Source organism: Plenodomus lingam (assembly GCF_022343315.1).
Source record: "Plenodomus lingam strain CAN1 chromosome Unknown contig_19, whole genome shotgun sequence".
NCBI lineage: Eukaryota > Fungi > Ascomycota > Dothideomycetes > Pleosporales > Leptosphaeriaceae > Plenodomus > Plenodomus lingam.
The window spans coordinates 1,581,555-1,592,837 of NW_027093936.1; the positions used below are offsets into that span (position 1 = coordinate 1,581,555).

General features: G+C 54.8%; 4 protein-coding genes across 4 annotated transcripts; 2 read left to right on the forward strand and 2 right to left on the reverse strand.

Annotated features, from left to right (window-relative positions):
• Positions 1–105: 105 nt before the first annotated feature.
• On the forward strand, positions 106–488 carry IAQ61_004562 (uncharacterized protein; the record flags this gene model as incomplete). Its single annotated transcript, XM_066096408.1, has 2 exons — positions 106–164; positions 263–488. The coding sequence occupies 2 exons, from the start codon at positions 106–108 to the stop codon at positions 486–488; spliced, it is 285 nt and encodes a 94-aa protein (XP_065953726.1).
• A 231-nt stretch (positions 489–719) lies between these two features.
• On the reverse strand, positions 720–3,558 carry IAQ61_004563 (uncharacterized protein; the record flags this gene model as incomplete). Its single annotated transcript, XM_003839160.2, has 5 exons — positions 720–806; positions 858–2,858; positions 2,920–2,994; positions 3,050–3,162; positions 3,354–3,558. The coding sequence occupies 5 exons, from the start codon at positions 3,556–3,558 to the stop codon at positions 720–722; spliced, it is 2,481 nt and encodes an 826-aa protein (XP_003839208.2).
• Positions 3,559–4,218: 660 nt separating this feature from the next.
• Positions 4,219–9,268, forward strand: IAQ61_004564 (uncharacterized protein; the record flags this gene model as incomplete). The annotated part of the gene is made up of 4 exons (XM_066096409.1): positions 4,219–5,166; positions 5,212–5,647; positions 5,747–7,908; positions 7,970–9,268. The coding sequence occupies 4 exons, from the start codon at positions 4,219–4,221 to the stop codon at positions 9,266–9,268; spliced, it is 4,845 nt and encodes a 1,614-aa protein (XP_065953727.1).
• Positions 9,269–10,124: 856 nt separating this feature from the next.
• On the reverse strand, positions 10,125–11,250 carry MTD1 (NAD-dependent 5,10-methylenetetrahydrafolate dehydrogenase; the record flags this gene model as incomplete). The annotated part of the gene is made up of 3 exons (XM_066096410.1): positions 10,125–10,211; positions 10,279–10,999; positions 11,066–11,250. The coding sequence occupies 3 exons, from the start codon at positions 11,248–11,250 to the stop codon at positions 10,125–10,127; spliced, it is 993 nt and encodes a 330-aa protein (XP_065953728.1).
• Positions 11,251–11,283: the final 33 nt, after the last annotated feature.

Here is an 11,283-nt window from a genome sequence, read left to right on the forward strand (position 1 = left end):
TATCTATCCAGTAAATGGCTATTGCGAACCACAATTTCACCATGGCCAGCTGTCAAAAGTGTAGAAGAACCACAACTTCACCATACCCACCTATCAAAAGTAGAAATGAACTCGAATGAAACATCATCAAGAAGGCGTAAGCTTCCAAATCCAAAACCAACCCAGTAACAGAACAATATAAAATCTACCCAAGACTAAATCAACAAGTGCAACAGAATACACAAGGGAGAAAGGGGCGGCAGTGTTACCACAACTAAGAAAGCTATAGAAGATTTCTCCCACATTCCTACATGGATACATCTACATCCACCCAGACACCCCCCCCCCCCATCCCTCTTCCCCCAAATCTTCGTTCCCTCTACATCCCACCATCCCCTCATAAAACCTCCACACACTACCCAGGCCACGACATCGCCCAAAACCCAGCTCCAAAGCAAGTCCCAAGTCACATTGAAAGGCAAAGCACAGACAGATCAGACGGTGAGTGAATAAAAGTTGGCTTAGGCTATCAAAACAACAACTACATCAAAACATACAGTCGAAGTTTTTTTCCCCACAACTATTGTTGTACCTTCACGGTCCCTTCCTTATTCATTTTTGCACACGACTCAATGGGCGGGTTGGCGCAACACAGCCCACGCATCCATACATGGTCTTGAAAAGTAACTATTGCCCGCCCCTCTCTTGTTGACCCTCGAAATCAATGTCTAAACGAATATTTATGAGTTCAATTCGACATAGTTGGCGGGGAAGAGGCCAGATTGGCCATTGTAGCTACCGAGCCACCAATCCTCGTCGGGGAATTCCTAAGCGGATGTTAGCACTCTGTTTGGAATCAATCGAGAATAAGATCCTACCAGATTGGTAATAGTGGCGTTCTCAGGAAAGCTTAGTTCATTGTCCTCGGCGGCGTCGTAGTCGTAGAGGGCTGTTGCGGTAGGACCAGAGCTCGCAGCAGCGCTGGGTGGCGGTTGGGCAGCAGGCTCAGGCTCAGGCTCCTGGGCAGCAGCCGGGTGGGAAGGCAGAGGTGGTGCAGCAGCACCATTGTCATCGCCTTCAACTAGCTCAACATAGTTGGCTGGGAAAAGACCGCGTTCGCCCTGGGAGTTGGTGCCCATCCACCAATCCTCATCTACCATGTCAATATCGGTCACGTACTCGCCTTCACGGAGCTCGACCTCGTTGTCCTCGGCCTTTTCGTAGTCGTATTGAACAATGGCACGCTTTCCAGAACCGCTCTCTTCTTCCTGTCCAGATCCTGCTGCAGCGCCGACCGCGGCCCCAGCGACTGCGGCCGCACCGAATGTGGCGGCAGCAACACCCGCGGCAGCAGCTCGCGAGGGGTCCTTGGCTTCAACCTGTGGCTCTGGTGAGAGATCACGTGTCTGCTGTGCTGCCTGGTCCAGGGAGCGTGTGGGCATAGGTGGTGCTTGCTCTTCCGCTGGCGAAAGCTCTTCTGGTTCCTTGCCACGCGAGACCGGCATAGCAAGACGGACTGGCGATCCAGCCGGCTCTGGAGATGGGCTTCGTGGCTGGCGAGGTGGTGAAGGCATACGCTGATGCTGGACGGCGGGCACGTCCTCGTCGTCCGACTCTGGCTCCTTGGGTCGCGTGGGCAGGCCAGGCATTGGGACACCTCGGACTCCAGCATTGGGTTTGCTTGAGGTGTCCAGGGCTGGAGGGCTAGATGCTCGCGGTTCTGGCGCGGGGCGTGATGACGGTGCACCCATGGGCGCAGCACTCGAGAAGCGATCTTTCAAGGAACCAACAGCACCAGCTGGTGGTGAGGCAGGCTCCTCCCGTGGAGGCGAACCTGTTCTTTGCTCGCTCAAATTACTGGCCGCAGATTGGCCTGTTCGGGTAGTTTGGACAGGAGCCCAGGATTTGCCTGCGTAGCCGCTCTGCCATCCACCTCCCCCGCTTTGCTGGCTCTGCAAGGGGGTCGGACGGCCAGCATCAGCAACCGGCTTGACAGCCTCGCCACGCGCTGCCTTCTTCTCCGCCCAGATCTGGGCTGGTGTCTTGCCTCCCTCATCGGCGAAGGTCTTGCTAGCTGCGCCCACGATGGGCGGAGGAGGGGCAGGCGCAGCACCGAAACCTCCAGGCGTGGGCGCTTTCGTGCCCGTGAACGTACTCGCACCGGCGAATTTGTTTGCCACCTTTGGCTTAGGCAAGCTCGTGAGGCGCTCTGGCTGTGAGCTGAATGCTGCTGACCGATCTGCAAGCGATCGTGGTCTTTCTTCCTCCTCCTCCTTGTTGGACGCTCCCGTTGCCGCCGGTGGTAGGGCGGAGGACTGAGGTCCGGCTTGGGCCTTTGCCCGAATGGCCGCAATGTCCACCTTGCCAACAGGCTCATATGCGCCCTTCACCACGGTTGGGCGATCGTCCTTGGCATCTTTTGCTTGTGCTCGAATCGCAGCTATGTCGACTTTTCCAACAGGCTGATATGCGCCTCTGACTACCTCTGGGCGATCCTTGTGAGATGATGGGGCGGTGGTGGAATCGTCTCTGTTCGAGGTAAGCTCGGCCATGTTGACCTTGGTCGGTTGGTATGCTGAAGAGACCTTCTCCAGCTGCGAGCGCGAGACTGGCGGGGCATCCGCACCCCAGCCGTCAGCATCCTCACCCCCGCTGGGGGCCGGTGCCCTGGAGCGGCCAAGTGGGTTGAAGGCAGAGCCTCCACCCCTTGATTGTGTCGGTGTGAATACAGGCTTCTTGGCTACGACTGGTGGTGGGCCACCAGAGGGAATATCTGGGCCGCCACCGTACTTTGCACCTGATGCATCAGCTACCTTTTGAATAATTTTCTCCGGCGTAAGGTCTGCATCGGAACGTGCGGTCACTTGAACGTGATATCCCTGGATTGGATGGTGTCAGTCTACCACTTGTAGGATATTGTGCTCGGAGCCGAGAACGCACACGGAGAAGCTTGGAAACGACGGTAAGATGGCTACCAAAGTAGCCTTTTGTCCTTTCTGGGACGCCCTCGCCGCACTGCAGGTAGCATCAGTATTTTGTACGCCGTTGTTTCTCCGGGTGGCTCGCTTACCCATGCGATCAGCACGTTCTTGGGCAGCGACGTATTTGGGTCCTTGACTTTGACAAATGCAAATTGGACTCGACCGTCTGAAAACTCGTCTACGAGATCTAGCAATTCGCCCTCTGCAGACCAGTCAGCATGCCTTTTCCTGCTATTGTCCGATATAGCATTCGCCAGCGCGAGCTGTTGTGCCGAGTCCCGAGATTGGGCTGACACACGGCATGGTGCGCTTCCTCGGCTTCACAGCCTGACTGTATGGTGCTATGCTCTTGAGTGCAAGGCCATTGGGCGATGCAAAGGTGATTTGACGTACCGCCAGTGCTTTGGACCTTTAGTACGCTCTCTTTTCCGCCATCGTGCTGGAATGCGCTGACGAGCGGGGCAGCGACTGTGAAGACGGCCCACTGAGCGTATGTGGGCGAGGCAGCCTGGGGACCGGATGGCGGCGGAGCATTGACGACATTCTGGTAGCTCCTGGCGATATTGGGGCCGTTGCTAGAGGTGTTGAGCGTGGCCATTGTGAGGGTGGGCGTGGATGTGGATGTGGATGTTTTGGTGGTGGTGGTGGGGGGGGGAGATGGAGCTTGTGATGAGTCTCCGAAGCTTGGAAGGAGGAGGTGGGGGGAGGGAGGAACGAAGAGAATGGAGAAGAAAAAGTAAAAGAGGAGGAGGAGGAGGAGGAGGAGGTGGTGGTGGTGGTGGTGGTAGTGGTGGTGGGGTGGGCGGGGAGAGAAAGAGAAGTACTCTTCAGGCAGGAGAAGTTCTCTCTCTCTCTCACTTTGTCTAGTAGCAATGTACAATGTAGAGTAGGTAAGATAATTTTTGAATTGGCTGGCACGGGGATACGGGTATTCTGTACACCTAGGTACTATGTCTACCTTTGTACCTAAGTGCGTCGGGCGCCAGCCAGCACAGGGACAAGCACAACACAAGCACAAGCACAGCCTCACAGCACCGAGCCGTCTTGCCCACGCCCACCCGCCATGTCCACCATGTCCAACACGCCCACCACAGTCAGTAGCATACGTACAGTACGCACAGTACAATACAGTACAATACAAGTGCCGGGGTAAGCCAGGCCAGCCAGCTATGTCATCCTTGGCGCAGGCTGCCCACCGGCCCACCACCTGCCACTGACCACCACTGGCCACCACTGGCCACCACTGCTGCCCACTTTGATGTGGCCCACCACCAAACTCATCTACTACCCTCTACCCACTACTACACCCACTACTACACACACTACTACACACACTACTACACACTCCATACTAAGTGTATTGTTTGCATCACGCCCTCTCTCTGTGCCCACGCGTTCTACGGTAGTCCCGTCGTATTTGCATACAACACACACACATCCTTACTTCGCACACCTCACCCTGCACATCTACCCTGCACACCGCATCCCCCATCCTCAACAACGCCCCCAACGCGCGACAACACATCACCTCCCTTTTCATTCCCCATGTCTGCAGCACGCGCGCATTGCTAGTGAAGCTTCTTGTCGCCTTCCGTCGCTCGACGGTCGACGGCGCGCCATGTCGAGCGTAGCTTCCTCTGTCGACTTCTACGAGTCCGAGGCTGCCTCTGCGACAGACACCTCCACCCTCACGCCGTCAACGAAGCGCAAGGCGGACGAGCTCTCCTCTTCAGATGAGAAGAAGCGCAGGCTCTGTCCACCCGTTTCCCACGCTTCCCCCAACTCGCGGCGGTACGAGAAGCTACCGCCCGAGCTGTGGCAGCATGTATTCTCCTTCTGTTCGCTTGCAGACCTTGGTCGGTTGATCCAGGTCAATCGATCTTTCCTTTATCATCTTACAGACGTGCGCGAGGCCTCGACTTCAAAGTCGGACCACGGCCGTCTGCATCTCGTCAAGTCTGAATCGTTGTGGGCCTCTGCCCGCAATGCGCTCCCCACCAAGCCACCGAAGCCGTTGCCAGGCTTTACTGAACTGCAAATGTGCCAGCTGGCTTGGTCCAAGAGGTGCCAATTCTGTAACAAGCTCAATGACTTTACGCCCGGTGAGAGGATCTGGCAAAAAGGCCCAGGCAAGACAGGTGTGCGAACGATATGGCCGTTTGGCATTCGAGCCTGCGGCCCATGTCTGCTGGAAAGAGGCCAGACAGTAAGTCGCATGGGTCAGCTTGTGGACCTTGGCTGATCAGGACAGGACGCCAGCCTCCTCTTCTCTGCTGCTTCAGCACTGCGGCCCGCCCTGCCATTCGTCCTCCTCACCGACGACCATCACTACATCACGGCCTACACGTTGCAGACGGCCACCACGCCTGCAGACGTTGTCATTGGGAAATACTACTACAAGAAGCATGTCGACGACATCTCGCAGGAACTCGCCGATGCCCTGAGCCTTGGGGCCGCGGCCGCCGAGGAGTGGTCCAAAGGCTTGGAAGCGCGGGGCAAGGAGCGTATGCGAATCGCAGAGAACTGGGAGCGTTGGGAGGTCAAGCATCGCTGGTGGGAAGAGCATCATGATGCAAAACGGGCAACGTCGGCTGCACCCTCGACAGCGGCTACCTCGCACAGAGAGCCTACCAAGTCCCCTCCCCGCCAGCTATCGTCTCCCGTCATCCACGCTCCGGTCCCAGCGAGTAAGTATCCATCCTCTGTTGTTTCATTTCCTGTCGAAATGGGCACTACTTCTCGATATTGCAACCACACCCCTCGCCTGCCCGTCCTGACCGATGTAGTGCCCTCTTTCCATCATGCACAAGCGAGACCCCCGACTGTTCCACCACAGGTATTCACCCCGCAGCCCCCTGGAAGTACCGCACCGGGTGGTAGGAACCTCCAAGATGCAAACGAGGCCAAGGCAAACCGCAAGTCCGATATCGAGCGCCGCTGTCAGCAAATGGAAGTTCCGATCCCCCCAAACATTTTGCGCCACATGGACTCGTTCAAGGCAGCTATCCAAATCTCACAGCCAATGACGGACTACGCATGGAGCGTGCTCCAGCCCCGCTTGCTTGCCCAACTGCCTGCTGCCCAACAAGCCGAAGCTGACCACGTGGCTCGCGTAGCCGCCCTGCCCTCAAGAACAACAGATCGCCGGCAACCCGATGTGAACTCCAAGGAGGCAAAGGAAATCATGGACCGTGAATGGGATGAGTCGCAACGGCCTGTTCGCGATAGACTCAACGTCATCGCCGATGACTTCATTCATCAGGACTGGAATCAGGGAAGTGCAGTCACGTATGAAAACAGTCCCAAGTTCGCCGCCGACCTTCTCATCCACGTTCGACGCACCTATTACGCCGAAAAGCTGCAGGAAGAAGCGCAATCGTCTGATGCCCATGGACCTCCAAGGTCTGGCCCTGCTGACAATACAGAAACCACGCCAAAGCTGGTCTTGGATAACCTCAAATGGGTCTACGACAACAAGATCAAGCCCATAACGGAGCAGTTTCGCAAGGACATCTTTCTCTGCCATGGCAACGGCTGTGAATCGAACACTAGATTCTACGGCTTCGAAGGCGTCATTCAGCACTACGGGGCCAAGCATACTAACACTTTTAGCGTGGGCAACGTTGTCGTTGCGTGGAGAGAGGCAGAGTGGCCGGAAGAGACACCCTTCCATCCAGATCCCCTATCTGTCAAACATACTTACCATCATCCATCCGCCAGCAGCAGCAGCACAGTTCACGGGGCCTATCATAATGGTTTCTCACGCGCAGGCACATCCACACCGCACATGCCATCTCACGTTCCACAAGCCAGCCCTGGCCCTTATGGTTATGGTGGCCAGTACAATGGCCCCTTTGCTCCACCACAAACTCCTCATGGAGGATTACAAGGGTATGGATTTCCACAACAGTATGCCACTACTCCTGGAGATGGCTATGGCCACCAAACCATGGGTCCTCCCACGTATGGACAGCCTGCACCGCACTCCTATCTGCAATCTCCTGCCATGATTGGATCTGCCATAGCACCTCCTCCAGCTGCACAGCCCCTGAGCCAAGGGATGCCGGAGCTCCATCCGGGTATGAGTGAGGATACTGGTCACAGTACTAGCTCATTTGATAGGCAAGTAAGTACGGTGATCAGCCTGGCCCAAGAAATTTGGAAACAAACGTCGGGAATCAAGGACTTGCCAAACAGTCTCCGCGTATACGTTCTCTTGCACCGTATCATCTTCAGATTTCATGTCGAGTTCAATCATGAACCTAGCTTAAATCATTTCATCGACGCTTTATCCAGTCATGAAATACCCAAGGCTTTGAAGAATGCTCCTGGCCTATCCTGCAAGGCTTGTCAAACAGGAGCACTCCTCAGCCAGCATGCGAACGCTTACTATGCAAAGGCGGAAGAGCGGAGAACGTATACTGTGTTGAATTTGTTGTCGCATTTCAAGTCTCAGCATTTGCCCTATCAACCAATGGGTGCCCATGGACCAATGCCAACCTTGGACTGGAAAGAAGACATGATTGAGCTGCCCAGTGAGCGCATCATCGCCGGCCTTATCCATGCCCCTGGAATGGACGATGAGAAGCTTCACCTGATAGCAAGAATCTTCCCAAAGTCCTTTCCAATGCCTCTGCCCAAAATTGGAGTGATTGACAATCATGGAGTAGCTTCACCCGCCTCGTCGGAACCCAAAGATGTGACAGATGCTCCCGGCCCTATTGATACCGAAGAGGAACCGGAGAAGGCACGCAACCCCGCACTTGGATCTGGCCCTAGAGATTCCTCACAGCCTTCTACTGTGAAGGGGGATGAGTATGACCCTCGCCGTCCAGCTCTGACAACCGAGACGAATGACCATGCAAGCTCCAAGACCAAGAAGCGATACTACGAAGAAAGTCCGCCTGCTGTGCGCCGACAACGCTACCAAGCGGAGTCGCAATATTATGTCAGTTGTACACAAGTAGTGACGTTGCCTGCCGCTTGAGGCTAACATGTTTGTGCGTTAGATGTCTAGGGAGCATCCAGACGATGGATATTCGCATCCACGAGAATACATTGAGTATGGTCCAAGTCCAAGGATACCCCATGCTCGGCCCTTGTATGAGGAATACACTGGTCGTAGGACGGGCTTCCGTGAACAGGACAGATTCTATGGCCCGCCACCTGAACACGTCGTTTACACACACGCACGAGATGAAAGCCACGGCAGCCGAGAACGCGAGTACGGCTCATACACCCGTCGATACTATGAAGAAGAAGATCCACAACCGGACTATCGATACATGAGCGATCATCCTTCACGAGATGCGAGTCCACGCCGGGGGCAGGCTGCTGCTGATCGCTTCCTTGAGGAGTTCGTGCCCGGTCCGGCTCCTCCAACCGATCCTGTTCCAGTGCCTACGCCGCCGGAGCCAGTGCCTACTCCATCAGCGCCTAATGCCGACGAAGGTTCGCGATACACGCCCACTCCTCCAAGCGTGTCCGCTGCTGGAGATGCGGCCCCGCAGAGTCGACCACTTGCACCTCCACTCCCTAGAGCTCCGTCTACAGTCTCCAATGGATCTCGATACGATGAGTACTATCCGCCCCGTCATATGCCTGCACCCGAATTTGGACCATCAAGGAGATCTGGACCGCAACGTAGGAGGGATCGTCCTCACGAACAGCGGATGCCGTCCCGATACTACCGATATATGAATGTCGCGCAACGTGAGGATCGTGGCTCGAGCATGAGTCGGTCGCAAAGTAGACGCTACGAGGAGCAGCGTCGCCGTATCGATCAGCAGGAGACGCCGCAACCTGGTGCGATACCAGAGTATGAATCGGCGTATTCCCGAGATGCCAGTATCGATCATCCCTCCCCAGACAACAGCTTCCACCCACCAGCACGCCGTGCACCAGGTGGCTATGTGTCTGTTCAGGACCGATACCACCAGTCCTCTCCTCCGCGCTTCCGTTACGAGGATCATCGTAGACCGCAAACGGTCTACGTCGATGAGTATGGTCATCCGATCCAGGACTATGAAGTCGTTCACGTGCGCGCCGATCCTCGACACCCACGTGCTCAGTATGTGCATCAACCTCCGCGATACGAGCCTGAGCACTATCAATATGTCCCCATGCCTTATGAGCGGCCCCCGCCACAGAGGTACAATAGTCGTGAGCAACATTACATGTACTATGATGAGAGGGAAAGGCCGCTTCCGAGACGGCCTGCGCCTGAGTCGGAAGCAGAGTTTAATGAGCCACCGCCGCCGGAGATCAAGGTGGAAAGTGTGCCGGTGCCCATGCCAGAGGCCAATTGATTTTGTTTTTTTTCTTTCTTTCTGATTTGACTTGAGGAGTTTGATAGGATATAGTGTCGTGCGGATCTCGGGATTTTTTTGTATAGCGTTGGCGTCTGTGCTTTGCCACAGTCCTCAGTGTGGTGATTTACGGATAGATTTTTGGTCTGTGCGTTGTCAGTCAAAGGGGATGAATGCTGATGTTGTTCTTCTTCTTTTCCCCACTTTTTTTGGGGGAGGGGGGGAGAGAGGTTAGAAGGTTTCGGATAGGCTCTTGGGCTGTATGGTGATGATGATCATGATGACGGTTTTATGACTTGCACTTGTTCTGGTCTACTCTTTTCTTCTACTCTAGTCTACTGTTTTTTGTCTTCTATGTTTTATTTCTCATTGTTTATTGTTTAAAGTGTTAATGAAGATATGATTCTACCGCACCTTGCACCCCTCTTTCCTTCCTCCTTGTAGTTCACTTCATGTTATCGCTCAAGGCTTGCGTTCTGGTGATGTTTAGATGGATATACTGTGGGTTTTGGGGGGACGTTTGAGGGGTTGAATTGGGTGGCGTGTATGATGGGTTTTTGGGCTGGGTGTTTGGGGGGGTGGGGTGGATGGATTGTTTTGAAGGGTTGTGCGTGGCGGGAGAGAGGGAGAGGGATTTGAGGAGAAGCTTGTATGGCTATGGTGTAATGGTTTGTGTAGACTGAATTAAGGAAATAGAGGAGGTTTATGGAGGTGAATTGGGATGGGTTGGGATGGGTTAGGACTGAATAGTCATGGTGAAAGAGAAAACAGTCGTGGCTTTTTATTTGGTCTGGCGGCCTTGTAGAGGGTATCAAACAAAGTAGGAAATTTAGGTTCGAAATGGGTTCCATGTGCGTCATGATGAAGCCAGGGCATTGGCTTCTTCCGACGACTTGCTTTCTACATTGTTGGCAGCCGCATCGATTCTGTTTTGTGCTAGTCGCTGTGCTGGAGTTAGTCCTGTGATGATGGTGATGATGATGACGCGAGGAGCTAGGTATTCTTCTTACCAGTAGATTTCTCAACAAGACCGCGATAGTCACCTTGCCGATAGCGGGCACATATATCGAAGCCTTTTCCTTGACTTCGGGGGTGAAGTTGCGCTCGCTGGAGAAGTTGATGCAGACGGCGCCGTCCTTCATCGTCTCCAGCGGCACCTTGTACTTGTCGCCCGGCACACCGCTGATGACGACGTCACTGATGGGTAGGCAGTTTTCGATTGTCCACCCGGGCTTCTCCACGACTTCGTGTCGTCGCTTGCGGAGCCCGACGCCCCGGGTGAATTCTTGCACGTCGTTGATGTCCACGCTGTATACGTGCGCACCGTCGTTGGCAAGCAGGGCTGCAAGCGGCCGGCCGACTACTTCGCTCCTGTTGATGACGGTGATGGTTCGTCCGTGCAATCTATTTCCGTAGGGGAGGATGGTGTTGTAGATTCTTAGGTACTCCAAGATCTTGATCACGGCAAGGGGTGTGCAAGGTAGGATACTTTTCTTGGTGTTTGCAGGGTCCAGGAAGCGGATGTTCTGGTACATGTTGAAAATGTATCGATGGGACAGGCCTTCGACATCCTTGTCGATTGACACAATCTGCTGCAGGTACTGGTCCTGTCGATTGCCAAAGATGGGGTAGTAGACAATGATGCCGTCGACGGAGGGATCATTGTTTGCTTCGATGAGCTGGTCTTCGAGCAATTCACGGTCCACTTCGCGCAAGTCGAATGCAAAGCCACTATCATGTGCATCAGTGGGCTGTGGCTGGGGGTGGAGAGAGTCTTGTCTTGGGGAACTTTCTCACTTCTCGACACAGGTTTTGCCCGTCCATTCGGCGTAGACGCGCGCGGCGGGATCTGCGCTGGACAGGAAGCCTACGAGTAGTGGCTTGCGATCAATCTTGCTGAGGCCACCGCGGACTTCCTCCAGCAGGCTTTTGGCAATGTTATTTGCGAGTATGACTTTGCAGTTGGGTTTCTCCTCGGCCATGGTGGGTGGGGGTGGTGCTGTATGTTTTGGGCA